This window comes from Copidosoma floridanum, unplaced genomic scaffold (assembly GCF_036245765.1).
Source record: "Copidosoma floridanum isolate Cflo_tuat_1 unplaced genomic scaffold, Cflo_Japanese_pri ptg000030l, whole genome shotgun sequence".
Lineage (NCBI taxonomy): Eukaryota > Metazoa > Arthropoda > Insecta > Hymenoptera > Encyrtidae > Copidosoma > Copidosoma floridanum.
This window is the reverse complement of record NW_028321907.1, coordinates 20,901,680-20,918,796: the sequence shown is the minus strand read 5'-3', so window position 1 is coordinate 20,918,796 and position 17,117 is coordinate 20,901,680. Positions and strand designations below refer to the sequence as shown.

At 42.0% G+C, this 17,117-nt stretch overlaps 3 protein-coding genes across 6 annotated transcripts in view; all 3 read right to left on the bottom strand.

Moving 5' to 3' along the window:
* The window catches only part of kek5 (leucine-rich repeat, immunoglobulin-like domain-containing kekkon 5 protein), an 884,967-nt gene that overhangs the window by 398,458 nt on the left and 469,392 nt on the right, over positions 1–17,117 (bottom strand). The gene's annotated exons all lie outside the window — the stretch shown is intronic.
* On the bottom strand, positions 13,076–14,768 carry LOC149373542 (uncharacterized). The gene is made up of 3 exons (XM_089596882.1): positions 14,641–14,768; positions 13,604–14,553; positions 13,076–13,515 (listed from the first exon to the last, which is right to left on the bottom strand). Exons 1-3 carry the CDS (start codon positions 14,766–14,768, stop codon positions 13,076–13,078), a joined length of 1,518 nt encoding a protein of 505 aa, XP_089453008.1.
* LOC149373541 (uncharacterized) lies at positions 14,820–15,926 on the bottom strand. Its single transcript, XM_089596881.1, has 2 exons — positions 15,630–15,926; positions 14,820–15,533 (listed from the first exon to the last, which is right to left on the bottom strand). The coding sequence occupies exons 1-2, from the start codon at positions 15,924–15,926 to the stop codon at positions 14,820–14,822; spliced, it is 1,011 nt and encodes a 336-aa protein (XP_089453007.1).

Genomic DNA, 17,117 nt, shown 5'->3' with positions numbered 1-17,117 from the left:
AGTAAAATCTGCTAGGTGGCGTCGACATAAAATCAAAGCTACCTGCAACATAATCAAATAAGTGTGGTTATAATAAGCCGGAGCGTCTCGATATCCATGCAGATGTACCCAGCGGTTCAACGAACTGTACAGGGCATACTAATAAAAGTCTTGCAGCTGGGTATCTCGGTTATGGACGACACTCTTCTGTTAAGAGAAAGGGACCTAGGTGTCCATTCACCCTAAATCTCGACGAGTGCGATTAATTAAAAAAAAATTAATTCCAACCGATGCCGTCTCTGCCTCAATACCAGGAGACATGTCTAGCCAGAGTACAATCTGCTCCAACTCTTTAGAGTTGTAAGATTGTTCCACCATCCCACCTGGTGCAGTTAGAGAATTTGTGGCTACAAATGTAAGCAAGGGAAAACAGCTCTGAGGGGCACGGGCAGCCACAACGGCTACCTTCTTGGTCATCACGTCCCCAACGCGCTTACCCACATGTTCCCGTCTAAAGCTAAGCAGTTGGTTATCCAGGGAACGACCCGAGACGAGATATTCTTTGGTCAGCGGCGTACCTCCCTCCATCACAGTCTCCGTACATCGAGACTCCCAGGGTAAGAATCAAGCAACCGTAGCCAGCTGTTCATAATCAGGAATAAGAATAGCCTGAAAGTTTCACCACTGGCGCTTCTTAGGGCCATTATAAGTATTTACGTTCCCTACTTAACCATCAATTTCATCGGTTCTTTTTAGGATCCACCTAAGTGTAAACTACCTTGCCAACAAGTACATTTTTATTACCATTTCCGGAAGCGATTCGTCGACTAAAAGAGTATATTAACTAAAGACGGGCACTATTAAACTAAGTCAGCCATTCACTAGCAGACGTCACCTGCGGAGTTGTTCTTCGCAAGGCTGGTAAACCCGGTGACCGACGACCCTATACTACCCTCTCGACTCTAAGCATTAAACCAGGAATCACTGATCCTCTCCAAAGTCTGCGTTGGGCAAACCTATAACAGCTATGAAGGAAAAAAAACTTGAGCCAACGGGACAGCCTCCACTGGACAAGTATCACTAACCAATCTCCCCATCTAAGATCACCAAAACAACTGAATCTGCAAATAAAAAAGGTGCTTTATACACCAACATCTTCGACGTTATACTGAGAGACGTTGGGAAAGAGCACTACAACTATCCCCAAAGCTTCGGACTTTGTAATTTTTCTCCCAATCAGTCTGGTTCTTCAACAGCAGGCCAGAGAAAATCACCCTGAGGTATCTAGGCAGTTACAATTGCTGTTAACTGCAGTCAAGAAAGAGTTAACTTAAGAAGCTCACCGATCTTTTTTAGGGCCATCGGACGTCGAACTACTTTGCCAACAAATATATTAGAACTTAACAAAGTTGACAGAAAACAGCTTTTAGGGGTCACAAAAATTTTAAGCATGCCAAAAGTCGCAAGAGGGTGAATTGGAAGAAAAACTTTAAGTGTATCTAATAAATACAATTTTACTAGGCGTCAAGAAAATGACGCAGAAAATTTATCGAGATTGAAACAGCAGCGTCAAAATCGACAACTAAAGAGTCCATTACGTGAGAGATCAGCTTTTCATTGTACCCTCACAGCAATCTCTGAAACCTTTAAAGATCCTACTTCAGATTTTTTAATGAGTAGAAAATGTATTTGTGTTTTTGTGGCAATGAAAATGTAGGGTTTAAGGTCCAGGACTTTGTTGCTCTGGTAATAAAGTTGTGAGATATAAAAAAAAAACAAAAATTTTTTTTAATATAAATTTTTTGGGGGTTTAAAATCTTAACAGCTTTAAAAAATAGCCGTTTTTATGGCATAAAGAACGCACGGTACTTTGCAGCATATTAATTTTTTTTAATTTTTACACATTAATTGACCAAATAAACTATATGGATTTCGAAAAAAATATGTTTTGAATAAGAAGATTTTTGTTTTGAGATGTATCAGAAATATGTGTAAAATTTCTAACTTAAAATGTTTCACGTTACATGTCAACACACTACGGTGTTTTATTTAGTAAGTCTTGGGCGAAGCCGAGACGGGGGGCGGCTAGTTAATTACTATAATAAATAAAATAACACAAGTCTTAATCACCACACAACTCAGGATGCGTACTCGTTGCTTTGGTAATTAATATAATAAATGAAATAACACAAGCGCCAATCACCACACAACTCGGGGCGCTTACTGGTCGCTTTATTAATTATTATAATTGATAGAATAACACATGCGGCAATCACCACACATCCCGAGACGCTTACTGGTCGCTTTGTTAATTAATAAAGTAAATTCAATGACGCAAGTGACAATCACCACACAATTAGGGGCGCTTCCTGATCACTTTGTTGATTAAGATGTTAAATAAAACAACACAAGCATAATCACCATTTAACCCAGAGCACTTGCTGGTCGTTTTGTTAAGTAATATAATAATGTAAATAACACAAGCGCCAATCACAACACAACTCGGGGCGCTTACTAATTGCTTTGGTAATTAATATAATGAATTGAATGACACAAGCGCCAATCACCACAAAATTTGGGGCGCTTACTGGTTGCTTTCTTAGTTAATATAACGAATTTAATGACACAAGCACCAAGTACCACACAACCCGGGGTACTTACTGGCCACTTTGATAATTATGATGATAATTAAAATATTACAAGCACCAATTACCATGTAATCTGGAGTGCTTACTGGTTTCTTTGTTAATTAATACAATAATTAAAATAACACAAGCGCCAATCACTACACAACTCGGGGCGCTTACTGGTTGCTTTGGTAATTAATATAATGAATTGAATGACACAAGCGCCAATCACCATACAACTTGAGGCACTTACTGGTCGCTCTGTTACTGAATGTATTAATAAAATAACACAAGCGCCAATCACCACACAAGCCGGTGCGCTGACTGGTCGCTTTATTAATTAACATAATTAATAAAATAACATAAGCGCCAATCACCACACAACTTGAGTTACTTACTGGTCGCTTTGTTAAATAATAAAATAAATAAAATAACACAAGCGCCAATCACTGCTCAACCCGGAGCGCTTACTAACTTTGAATTCATTATATCAATAAACAAAGCGGCCTGTAAGCGCTCCAGGTTGTGTGGTAATTGACGCTTGTGTCGTTCAATTTATTATATTAATAAACAAAGTTACCAGTAAGCACCCCGAGTTGTGTGGTGATTGACGATTGTATCATTGGATTTACTTTATTAATTAACAAAGCGGCCAGTAAGCGCCCCGGGTTGTGTGGTGATTGGCGCTTTTGTTATTATTGAAAGCATTAAATTTTTAAGTGGCTAGTAGGCGTTTTGCGTTGCTGGGTTACATAGCGTTTGGTTATTGGGTTTAATAGCTTGGGGTTTATTTATTTATTATGTTAGAAATTCTGTTGAGTTATGTGGGTTGTTGCGTTTTGCTCCATACAGCCAATTTGGATTTTGCGCTACTTTGGATGCCACTTTAGGGAACACTGCAGACCACTCTACAGATTGATCCTTTATTTTGAGCGAGCAACACTTGTGGACATGAAATCATGCTCGATCTCTGGTTTTTATTTACACGTTAATTTAAAAACTGAATTTACGAGGGAAACTCCTGTCAGTTCAAACGCACTGTCGATATTTTGGATCCCTTTTTCATTCATTAGGTTCTTATACTTTCTTTTTTTAAGTATCATAGATTGGCATCATACAAGCGTTAAACAAATTTCGAATGTAAAATGTGAAAGAACAAGGTCCATAACATTGTACATGTACGTCCACGTGTAAACTTGTGTCCAGAGACTATCTTGAAAAGTAATCAAGAAATAAGGCCTAAACTTTAGGGATAGTTTTTAATATTCATTTTGATTAGATACATTTAAATTATTATCACGAAATTCCTAACAAAAGCGATAAATAATATTTGAGTGAAAACGAACGGTTTTAAATTAAAAATTGAAAACAATGTTCGTTACAAATTTTTAAAAGATAGTTTACTTTATAGTTTATAGGATGCTTTTTTAACTATTTTTCTGGAATTCGAATCTACTAAGTGATTGGGTTAAGATTATTTACGTAAGAAGCACATAAAATTTTAAACTTCTTATATTCTGTGAAGTCTTTCGTAAAAAGTAAAACAATTTAAAATGCAACCTTTTGTCTTTGACGCAATGATTTTAAGCTAGTATGTGCGAAGTGTTTTATTTCTATGAAATTATAGTGGCTCATTAGATTTTTGCAAAATTCTCTCCAACCTGCTAGCAAATAGGATAATTAGCTAAACAAAAGAAAGAAGACTGGTCGATGGATATAGACTTTTACAACGACACGTTGACATATTCGACTTGCAATAACAGCGTTTCGTACCAACATCATTCCTTGTTACGCATCACCTACCAGGAAAATCGTAAAATATAAGATGCTCATCCCCCACTACTATCAACTTTATTCGATGCCTCGGCATTTACATCTTTTCTCACCCCCATTTTTATTCCTCTAGCAGCAGTCGTGCTTGCATTTGAATTTCATCTCGTGCTACGCGGCTACGGTTCCTTGCTCTGCACCCCTCTTTTTCTCCGCATCTTTTTGTACCACCCGAATTCACTTACAAGCAGTATCGACAGCATTTTCTTTTTCTCCTCTTCTTTCCTTTTCTCCTCCCTGTGATGTGGAATTCATTATTCGCACATTCATTCCTTGATTTTTTCTTTCATTCTTTCTACCTCATTCCCTCGATCTTTTTCTGTGACTTTATTTTTTACAAGCAACGTAATCTCTGTAACCCAGGATCCTCAACTTGAACCAGCCTCTGAGATCCCTCTGACCTCGGCTCACCTTTGCTTTTCTCTTATAAACGCGCATAGAGTATTTTTTATGCGTTCATCCTCAAGTTCTTCAAGCAGTCCTGTTCCAAATCTAGGTGAACCAGTAAGCTCTTTCATCTTTTTTTCTTCAATTCTTTCTCATTCACTCTCAATTTTTATTCTGCACATCAAAGGGTAAGAAAATCTATAAGTTACCAGTGAATTAAACTTATGAGTGACCTTAGGCAACTCCGTTAGAATCTATGATCAAGCCATTCATTTGAGTATAACTTGTACCAAAATTAGACTCTGCTAAGACCCGATACAAAAATGTTGAACATGTGATTATAGTAGTTTATAAAATTTTGATTGTTCGAACAAGCTCGTCCAAAACAGCAATTTTAAATGTGTAAACATAATTTTATTACGTTTATTTCAAAGTACCCTTCATCAAACAGTATCTAGTCTTATCTTACTAATATATAAAGCAAAATCACTAAAACAGTTGTAATCGCTAACCGCGAAAACTACTGAACCGATTTTGCTAAGATTTTGCACACTGATTCTTGATACTTCCTAGATGGTTTTAGTATAGTTTTTATCTTGAAAGATCTAATAACAATAGTAATAAATAAGCTTAAAGTTTTGTAAAAGTACGCCAGCTTTTCCCTTTAGCTCAGTAGGATCCGCTAGGTGGCGTCGACATTAAATCGAGGCAACCTGCAACAGAATTAAATAAGTGTTGACATTATAGACCGGAGCGTCACAAAAATTGATGCAGTCGTCTATCAGCAATTCATCGGGCTGTATAAAGAATGTAGATGATAGTCGTGCAGCTGGGTATTCCGATTACCGACGACACTTTTCTCTAATGGGCAAGTGACCAAGGTCTACATCCATCCTGAATCTCTAAGAATAAAAAGAGCCACCAATAAAAAATTATTCTAACTAATAACGTCTCCAGCGTAATACCAGGAGACGTACCTAGCCAGAGCACAACCTGCTCCAACTCTTCAGAGATGTGAGACCGCTCTACCATCCCGCCTGGTGCCGTCAGAAAATTTTTGGCTACTAATGTAAGCCAGGAAAGATAGCTCTGAGGGGCACGGGCAGCCACAACCGCTACCTTCTCAGAGGTCGTGTTCCCAACGGGCAAACCCATATTTTTCTGTCTAACGATGGTCAGTTGGTTATCCAGGAAACGACCCGAAGACGAGATATTCTTTGGTCAGCGACGTACCTCCAGTACGGTCTTCGTATACACAGACTTCAAGGAAATGAGTCAAGCTACCCGCAGCTGGCTCTCCATCATCAAGAACAATAATAAGAAATAATTGGAAATTTCACAACTGGCCCTTTTCAGGGTCATTGTAAGTATTTACGTTCCCTACTTAACCATCAATCTCATCGGTTCTTTTAAGATCCACCTAAGTTTAAACTACCTTGCCAACAAATACATTTTTACTACCATTTCCGGAAGCGATTCGTCGACTAAAAGACTATGTTAACTAAAGACGGCTACTATTAAACCAAGTCAGTCATTCACTGGTAGTCGTCACGAGCGGAATTGTTCTTCGCAAGGCTGGAAACCCCAGTGACCGACGACCCTATATTACCCTCTCGACTCTAAGCATTCAACTAGGAATCACCGATCCTCTCCAAGGTCTGCACTGGGCGAACCTAACAGCTATGAAGGGAAAAAAAAACTTAAGTCAACGGGCAAGCATCATGAACCAATTGCCCCATCTTAGATCACCAAAACAACTGAGTATGCCAAAAAAAAAGGTACTCTAGACACCAATGTCATTGACCTTATACCAAGAGACGTTGGGAAATATCTCTACAACTAGCTCCAAAGCTTCGGACTTTGTAATTTTTCTCCCGATCAGTCTGGGGCCTCAACAGCAGACCAGAGAAGATCACCTTTAGGTATCCAGGCAGTCACAATTGCTGTTAACTTCAGTCCAGAAAGGGTTTACTTAAGAAGCTTACCGGTATTTTTTAGGGCCATCGGACGTCGAACTACCTTGCCAACATATACATTAGAACTTAACAAAGTTGATAAAAAACAGCCTTTAGGGGTCACAAAAGTATTGAGAATGCCAATAGTTACAAGAGGGTAAATTGGAAGGAAAACTTAAAATGTATCTAATGAATACAATTTTAGGCGTCAAGAACTGACGCAGAACATTTGTTGATATTAAAACAGCAGCCTCAAAATTGACTAATAAAGAATCCGTTACGTGAGAAATCAGCTTTTTAATCAGTACCCTCACAGTAATCTCTTAAATCTTCCAGATTTTTAAATAAGTAGAGAATGTATTTGTATTTTTTTGGCTATAAAAAATGTTGGCCCATTATGGCCAACGATTATTTTATGGCATAAGGAACGCAGGGTACTTTTCTGCACAATAATATTATTTTTTTAATGTTTACAGCTTATTATTTGACCAAATAAACTGTATGGATTCCGAACAAATATGTTTTTAATAAGAAGATTTTTATTCTGAGAATTTTCAGGAATAGATGCAAAATTACTAACTGAAAACGTTTCATATTAACTGTCAACACACTACGGTGTTCCATTTAGTAAGTCTCGGGCAAAGCTGAGACGGGGGGCCACTAGTACAATATATAGCTACCTTATAATGCTTTGTGAGGTGTGCACTCAAGGATCGTTAGTTGTATTATTTCTCTGACATGATGAAAAATGGACGTCAATAATGTATAAGATTGTTTTCAATAAAAAACAGCTGATTAGAAAATGATGTCATAACTTTTATTTTCTTATAAGTTATTTGACTGTGTATGGTAATTTATTTAAAAAGTTTCTACTTTATTGGAACAGCAATGGTTGTCGTACATTCTTAATACTCATAAAAGTAAATTCTTCTTAAATTTTACAGAATAGTTGAGGACTTTAAATAGAAACTCTTACTTTTTTCCATAGTAGTAATAAAAAGTTTGTCATATTGTCAAATCATTGAACGTTAATATTTCTTGTTAGTTTATCTGGTTATACAATTTTTTAGATCTCTACCTCTAATAATAATTGATTTTTAATGTTAACAAGCCAGACAAAAGAACAAAGGTGTATGGTTTATCAAAGAATACAAAATCAAAATCTATTTTAGATCAATTAATTTAAAATTGTTAAATATATACTAAAGCTCGGATGTCCTGGTCCTTAACTTTAAGCTATATTAATAATTTATTATAGTTTAAATTTACTCATAATTAATTGGCTCAACTTAAACTTACATAATCTTCAGGTTTCTATAGTAACATATTAAACAATTAAATGAACGATTCTCTATATGAAATGTTTACCTACGAAAAAACTTTTAATGACGATATTAACTAAATCTAAAAATTGTACTGAGACTAAAAAATTTGTCGATTGCTTCATAACTATAAATACTTATGGTCATAAAAGAGACTATTTTTTACGAAGCTATTCTTCTACAGTGCAAAATGTGTCATTTTGTACAGCTGAATATGTGTACTTAATAATATAGCCTATGTTTATGTGTCAATCAACATAGCTAAAGTATTTAAGCTACTATTTATTAAACTGTAATTAATTAATCGATGCCAGGCATGTTTATCAATTACCATCAAAAATCTTAAAAATCATGTAAAAGTAATTTGTACTCTAATTTAACGATTTATTATAAGACTTAAATAGCAAGTGTCTTCTTTAATTTAGAAGCTGTAGAAACAGCAACCAGCTACAGCTAACATTACTCAGCTTAGCAGGTTTGACAGCCCTGCTTCAAGAACGTTTATCACAGTTAGTGGGAGGGGTGAGAACTAGACAGCGGTGAGGGAAGAGCGAACATGCGGCAACACCAGCCACTGTTTTTCATGGATGAGTATATCTATATAAATGCACCTAAATCTTAATTTTTATTTTATTGCAAACATAACTTGTCGATCTCTCTAAAAAATTGATAAAATATTAGTTTTATGGTATTGCGGCATGTAAAAAATGTTGGTTGAATGATACAGACCATTTTCTTATAAATATTATGTTTTGTGACCTTTCAAAGTTTGAAAAACAGTCACATCTTGAAAGGGAATCCAGATAGGCCAAAAATAATTCCACGTATAGAAAATAATTATTTAGGTGCAAAAACATATGTTACCCGGATTCACACAAATAATCGTAATAATTCTAAAAATAGTAAGTGATACCCCAAAGGCAAAGCTACATCGTACATATCCTAGATATTACATTAATTAATTTTTTATTATTTATCATATATTATAAGAATAATTGTCACATGACAAAAAACTGTGCCATTATTATTAATTTTGAGATTAGTAGAAATTAGAAGGACGTATAAATTTTAATATTACATTATGAATAGTCATAGAAAACGAATTGTATGAAAAAATACAACTTTACAATGGAAAATAGCGATATGTCTCTTGTTTTCCTTAATCTCAATAGTGAATTATTTTACTTTTATGGCTGACAAAATTAAAAAAAAATTTTATGCGTCAGATACAATGATTCTAACCAGAATTGATAGTAAATATACTTATGATATCATATCAAATGCACGAATTTCATATAAAAGTAATTTTAGTTCCACGTAACTAGACAAAAGTATCTTTTTTGGGGCACCATAGTGAAAATCTTTGTTCTGCATTACATGACCATAAATTTGTAAATATATTAATACGTTTATCATAGCAAACATAGAAATACTTAGAATGTTTGAATCACATGTTACATAAGTATATGTATTTTATGCATGCGCGTGCTCGAATACGTAATAATAATGAAATTTTCACTATTTTAATATTGGATTCTTAAGGACCTTCTAAAATTAGTTGTAATCTAATTTTTTTAGTTAGTGTTATACCGAGTTTAATAATATTTGGGCTGGAAGTTTCACTTCTGCTGGGGGTCCCGAGACCCACATCTGGTTGTTTTTTTTTTTTTTTTTTTTTTTTTTTTTTTTACCTAACACAAAAAAAAAGGGTGAGTATGCGTAAAAGCGTGTATGTAAGTTCATCCTTATGAGAAAAAGAATTTCAAGCGTTGCAGCATATATTTGCGCTCCTCCCACCTCTCTAAATTTTGTTCTCAATTGCAAAGGAAAAATTGTGAAAGAAGAAAAAGCAATAAAAATCAGTTGTATTTATACAGTACGGCAATGTTTTTTTTTTCATTTAAGAAAATTCTGAAAAAATGTGAAAAAACTATATAAACAATAATTTATTTAATTTGAAAGTAACAAATTAATGATAAATAAATGAATGTGTCAAATTGTAAAAAAAAGCATGTACAAAAAAAATTTATTTAATTAAATAAGTTGTTTAATTGATGTAAAATGAAACTAAATTAATGAATCTACAATAAATGAAAATTTACATTGAAAATAAGTTACGAACTGCACGATAAAATGAAGTAATCGATTTTTCCATATCGGACCTGCTCACAGCAAAGTGAATAAAGGGCTTGCCTCGTGTGCAAGAGGACGGGGGTAAAAATCTCTCAATTTTCTCAACTTTTTTTTAAATTTATTTTCTTTATTTTTTTTTTTATTTTTTTTTTATTTTTTTTAGAAATTAGTTCAAAGAAAAAAATGAGTAAAATTAAAAATATGTGGTGTTGTGTTGTGATGCTGTTGTAGTAGTGTGGTGCAATGATGATGTTGGATTTTGGGTGGTGTAAGGGGATCGAAAGTACGTCAAGAAAGGCAGGGTGAAGGGGGAGACTTAAGCAAAATCCACTACCGTTATACTTTTTCTCAAGGTCACTAATCTGAAATTGTTGACTATCTCCGTAGGGCAGAATGCGCCTACAAAAGTATAACTTCAAAAAAGTATTTAATTTTTAAGCAAAGAGGTTGCTCTCCTTGTTTTATTTTTATAAACCAGCTTAGACTGATTTTGTGTTCTCTCGGAGTAGTATTATTTAATTTTAGAAGTTTGATCTACTTTTTTTTTGGTCAATTGTTTTTGATCTCTTCCAATTTATGTAGTACAAAAAAGATTGTATTCTAGCAACAGTCACAGACATTGCTTCACCAGAGAATACAAATGACTAGAGTGACAATCTTTATGCAGGTAATAATTTAAACATCTGAGGATTCTGATAAAAGATGAGAAGGGTGAGCCCGAGAATTTTGATGCTGAGAATCTGTTCAATAATAAGAGCGACCTCTTTAATAAAAATTTGACATTTTTTCTTATTTTCATATCAAATTATTCTTCATAAAGACGTATTTTTTATCAAAAATCATCCCCTGTCTACTTGCTAATATTTTCTAGATTGTTTTTTTTGGAGAAGGGGGGACAGTGGATAACGAGACCTTTTGAAAGTCTATGCAGTTAGTAAGCAATCATTGAAAAGGATTTTTAACAATTATGTGTAGCATAAGGCATTATTTTAATTTCAACGGGGTTAGAGGGTGGCAAAAGTAGAGGTGAATTTAATTGAAGTCCGATGGAATTGATCCACATGATTTGTGCTAATAACAGTTTAAAATTTTAGTGCAATCCGATTTAAAAAATTTTTACTGTGATTTTTCCACGACTTTAAAGGGTTATTTCTCCAAAACTGCCCATTAGGACCAAATGATAATGTTTTTCCCAACGTTAAGTGGCGACAATAAGTATGCTTACAAATTTTAAAGCAGATTCCTCAACTTTTTTTTCCATCCCCTAAAGCAAAAACAGCCCACATGTTTCGGCTGACAAAAAAAACTTTTTGTATATAATAAGGATACATAAGAATATTAGAAATTTATCTAATTTTATCGATGAGTGAGTATTAATGCAAGTAATTGAACTTATCGACTTTCCCATCCAATTCGAGATTGCCAAGGCAACTCAATTTTTTCAGTGAAAACTACAGATTTGTAGAAAAATTATCATGGCAATCTCGAACTAGATAGGAAAGTCGATAAGTTCAATTACTCGCATTAATACTTACCCATTGATAAAATTAGATTAATTTCTAATATTCTTATGTACCATGTGAGCAGGCATTGACAGAAAAATCGCCGAAAAACTGTAAAATGTAACAATTGAGGAGAGGAGTCGCCAAGACCTCGATGGCGAAATTGGTAACGTGCTTTCCGAGTGTCGCGCGAGCTACGGGAGTTGTCGGTCAGAGCCACTGCTCCTGTTGGTCTCACCACACAGGTCTTAATGATTTGCCCAGTGAATTCTGTTCAACGGTAATTTGTTTAAGGCAATTTATAGCCTATAGTGTATAATGCAATCTACATCTCATCACACTACCTAATTTCTGAATTAAGAAATAGGGTTATAATTGCCTATTGCTGTTACATAAAAACCATGTAGCCTAGTGCTATATATATGTTGAGAGAGTGATGATGTGGTACACTCACTCAAGTGAAGAATCAAGGCCGAGCACCGATGACCCCCCCCCCCCCCAAATGCGTCGAGAACATCTAAGAGAAACAAGAGAAAAATAGATAACAGAAGCCCGCAAAAAAATGACATCGAAAAACAGGGCAAAGAGCCCAACAAGGAGACCCAATTACAGTACCAAAAACCTCCATAACGACAATAGATTAGATAAATATACAAAAGTTTCTCTAAAGTCAGAATCTAAGATTTAACCCTGCCCCAAACATTGCAACTGCGATTATAAGGAAAAACACCAGAACATCAGGGAACGCTCAAACACCCAAGCATCGTCCAGTAAAAGCAAACATCCAAAATAACGAAAAAATAAATGACCAGCAACATCTCCCTATAAGTAACGGAGAAACAGAGAAGGAAAGAAACCCCGGAGAGAGCCCTTTCCGAGAAGAAGAGTGCTGAAAATTTCCTCACAAACACGCAAAGCAGACTACAGCCACCATGTTGGACTCTAGAAAAACGCCAACAAAAATCCCGCTCAGCCCAAACAAATTCAACTCCATGCGTAACAGCGAACGATTCGAGGACATGATGGATACCAACTCGCAGTCCCACTCGGATGTCTACGAGAAGGAAATCTTCGAACAGGGTAGAAATACTGTTTAGTAAAATACTTTATTGGATATTGTTTACAAGAGGGTTAATTACAGCGTGAGAGGCGTCATGAGTGTGAGCGGGACAGGCGTCCGGTCGTCTCGGAGAGCAGTGCTCAAGTGCCCGAACGCAGAGGCGGCTCCCGGCAAGGCGGAAGCAAGTGAGCATGGCGGAAGTGCACGCAGCGCCTCGCTCGGCTGTCGCGGTCGGGCGCGAAACCAAACAATCCGTCCACCTCAATCCTGGATCGAAGAACTACGTGCCGCCTGCCAAACCAGGGTCAGTCGGGGAGTCTTCTGGAGGCGGCGGAGCCGCGGGAGGCGCCGACACAGGCAGCAAGACCATCTTGGTGATGGATCGCTCGTACACACCAGTCACCGTCTTGAGGGTAGCAGCGCGGACAAAGCCGTCGGCTCCCAGGTGGACGCTGATGACACGGCCGATCGGCCATCGGCCGCTGGACTCCAGAAGTGTAGCGTCGAGGAGGACGACCACATCGCCGACGATGAAGTTCCGGCGAGGAGTAGTCCATTTTGACCGCTGTTGGAGTGTGTTGAGGTATTCTCGGCTCCAGCGGGACCAAAATTGGGCGCGGACCCCTCGAACGAGCTCCCAGTGGGCGAGCGCATCCAAGCTCTCCGCAGGAGGGCCGGGCAGAACGATGAAGTTTAGAGGGCCACCGACGAGGAAATGCCCTGGGGTAAGAATATCGAGGTCTCCAGTGTCTTCAGATAGCGGTGTCAGTGGTCGGCTATTAAAGACCATCTCGATGCCAACAAGCACCGTGGAAAATTCCTCGTAGGTGAGATGGCGTGACCCCATGACGCGCCGGAGGTGACTTGGTTGACTTGACGGCGGCATCCCACAAGCCACCGAAGTGTGGAGCACCCGGTGGAATGGACTTCCAAGCAATTCCTTGATCGGCGAGAGAGCCCGCGACCAATCTCCAGTCCAGCTCGGCTGTCAGCAAGGCATCGCGAAGCTCGACATCAGCGCGGCGGAAGCAAGTCGCGTTGTCGCTCCATATCTCGCCGGGCCGACCGCGGCGTCCAGCGAATCGGTGGAGGGCGCCCAAGAAGGACGCAGCTAAGAAATCGCCGACCAGCTCCAGGTGCAGGGCCTTGGTGGCGAGGCACACAAAAACGGCGATGTAGCCTTTCGTGGTCCGGACTCCTCGTCCTCTGGCGGAGAGTACATGGAAAAAGCCGACGTAGTCCACTCCGGTGCAGGCAAAGGCACGAGAAGGGGAGACTCGGGACGACGGCAGTGGGGCCATGAGTTGAGTTGCCGGTCGTGCTCGCAGCCGGATGCAGACGACGCACCTGCGGAGGTGAGCCTTGATCCGCCGGGGCCCACCGAGAAGCCAAGCGCGTTTACAGACGTAGGCACTGGTGACACGGTATCCACCGTGCAGCACCCGAGAGTGCGCCCAGGCGATGACCATGAAGGCGAGGGAAGAGGCTCCGCTGAGGATCGGCGGGTGCCGCTCCTCGTAGGTCAGCGGCGAATGCTCGAGCCACCCGCCGACGCGCAGAATCCCGTCGTCATCGAGGAAGGCTGCTAACGGTACCAAGGGGTTCGTCCTCCGCAGATGTTCGCCCCATCGAAGACACTGGAGGTCGGCCGAGAATGATCTCTCCTGGCTGTGGCGTACACACGCGAGAAAAGTGTCGTGGAGTTCAGTCGGCGTAAGAGGTGAAGCGACCGAAAGCTCGGGGCCCCTGCCCAAGCGGCTCCGGACGAATCAACGAATGCGTACGAGGAAGCTTAGTAGAATGCGTAAGTTGGAGAATTGCTCGAGGAAGCTGACGTCGAGCTACTGCACTACGCAGCAAATGGATGAATGCTGGTCCGGTGCGGGGTGTGGGTCTAGGGGCCACGAGTCGACGTCCTCGGCGAGCCAAGCGGGGCCCTCCCACCAAGTACGCTGCGAGCGAAGGCCAGTCATGTCGGCACCTCTGGTCGCGAGGTCAGCTGGATTTGACTGGGTCGGCACGTATCACCAAACGCTCGAAGGCAGGATTTTCTGGATTTGGGCGACATAGTTGTCGATCAGCTCGTTGTTGGTTGGCCTGTCTGAACGCAGCCAGTGCAGAACGATCCGTGAACCGCACCATGCGTGACAGCGGTCGACAGGTACGCGTAGCTCATTGGCAGCGGCCCGCAGGAGCTTGGCGGCAATCAGTGCGGCGCGGAGCTCGAGGCGCGGAATCGTCATGCGCGCGGTTGTCTCTGGCGCCGGCTTGAGCGAGCGAATCGGCGAGAGCTTCGTCCGAGCTAGAAGAATGTGGCAGAGCGCCGGCCCAGCCCCGGGTGCGAGGCGAGAGTAGATGATGGCTGCCATCGCGTGGCGACTGGCGTCCGAAAAGCCGTGCAGGTGAAGCTCAGAAGAAGGCCCGACTCCGATCCAACGCGGCAAGGTGAAGGTGGAGATAGCCTGGAGCTCGGCGGTAAATTCCGCCCATCGGCGAGTCATTGAGATCGGCGCAGGCTCGTCCCAGCCCAGTCTGGCGCACCAGAGATCCTGGAGCAAGAGCTTGGCATTCAACATGATCGGCGCGAGCCAGCCGCATGGGTCAAACAGACCCGCGAGCGCCGCGAGCATCGTCCGCTTTGTGCTCTGCGGCTGGAGTGGTGGAGGCGTCAATTGAAAGCAGTCCGACGGTGGATCCCACTTGACCCCGAGCTCGCTGACGAGGCCTTCAGCGCTGAGCTGCTCTCAGGTCGGACGTAAGCGGACGTTGTCAGGCAGATCGTCGAGCAGCTCGCCGACATTGGCCACCCACTTTCACAGGGGAAAGCTGCCGGCCTTCATGAGCCCGCTCAGCTGGTCGCGGAGGCGCCGAGCTACGGTAACGTCGTCGGCCCCGGAGAGAAAGTCATCGGCGTAGCGGTCACACAGGGCGGCTGACACAGCTTCGGGCCAGTTGTGGCCTTCGTCCTGGCATAGCTGTTGGAGGGTACGCAGCGACAGGTAAGGCAAGCACGACTCGCCGTAAGTTACAGTGAGCAGCTGGTAGTGGGTTGGAGGCTGGCTGGGATCGGCAGCCCAGACGATCCGCTGCAGGTTGACGTCACGGTAGTCGATCCAAATCAGCCGGAACATCATGCGGATGTCGCTGCATAAGGTGATGCGGTGCCGCTGCCAGCGCGGCTTGGAGTCTGGGTCCAGCGTGAAGGACGTCGTTCAAGCTGTGGCCACTGGAAGTCGGGTTGGACGCATTGAAGACTACTCGGAGCTTGCGCCCGCGATCGTCATGATGATGGATGTAGTTGACGGGCCCAGCTGTAGCTGCAAGCTCTGCGCTGGTGAGCGGGCGCATGTGGCCCATCGCGAGATAGTCAGCCATGAATCGACTGTACTCCACAGCCATGTCGGGGCTTCGCCGAATACCCAGCCAAAGACTGTGTGCTGCCCGACGATTTCTCCTCGTTGAGTGTAGCCGGGTCGTAGCAGCAAGTGGTAGTAGTCGGCGCCGATGAGGAGGTCGACGCGTTGTGGCGTGCCAAACGAAGGATCGGCGAGGCCCTCGCAGTCAGCCCACTGCCGGATCGCCTTCGGGTGCAGCGGGGTGGAGGGGGATACCAGGCCGAGCCTGGGCAAACACAGCGCTGTCAGCGCGACCGGTGGTGCGGGCCCTGGAAGCTCGAGGCGGAGATGGGCCTGGACTCTGGACCGGACTGCGGACTCGCCGCCGATGCCAGAGATGCTGGCTTCGATGGTTTCTAGTCGTGCGCCGACCAGGCGCGTGAGAGTCGCAGAGATGACGGTGACCTCAGAGCACGCGTCGATCAGCGCTCGGGCGGAAACTCGACGACCAGGAGGACCGCTCAGATGGACAAGGGCGGTCGGAAGCACGGCTAGTCACGCTTGAGGTGACGCGTCAGTCGAGTGCTCTCCCGATGAAGAGGTGGGCAGGTCCGTGCGGGGCTGCTTCGATGATGTAGAGCCGTCAGGCTGCCCTGAGCGGCGGCGACGGGTGCCGTCGTGCAGTGAGCTATGATGCTGCTCTCGGCAATATTGGCAAGCCGACCGGGAGGGGCAGTACTTTACAGCGTGCCTGGGTCGGAGGCAATTGAAGCACAGCCGTGCCCGGTAGACGAGCTCCCTCCGTGCGCGTACATCAAGCCCCTGGAACTGCGCACAACGCCCGGGATAATGACCCTCGTGGCACGCCGGGCACGACGGCGTATCGTTGCTCGTGACGAGGGCGTGGTAATTGCGTCCTTATGTCGAGGAGTTCGAGCGTGCGGCTGTTCCGCTGAAGGGACGTGCGGGCTGCGAGGCTTCGACAGA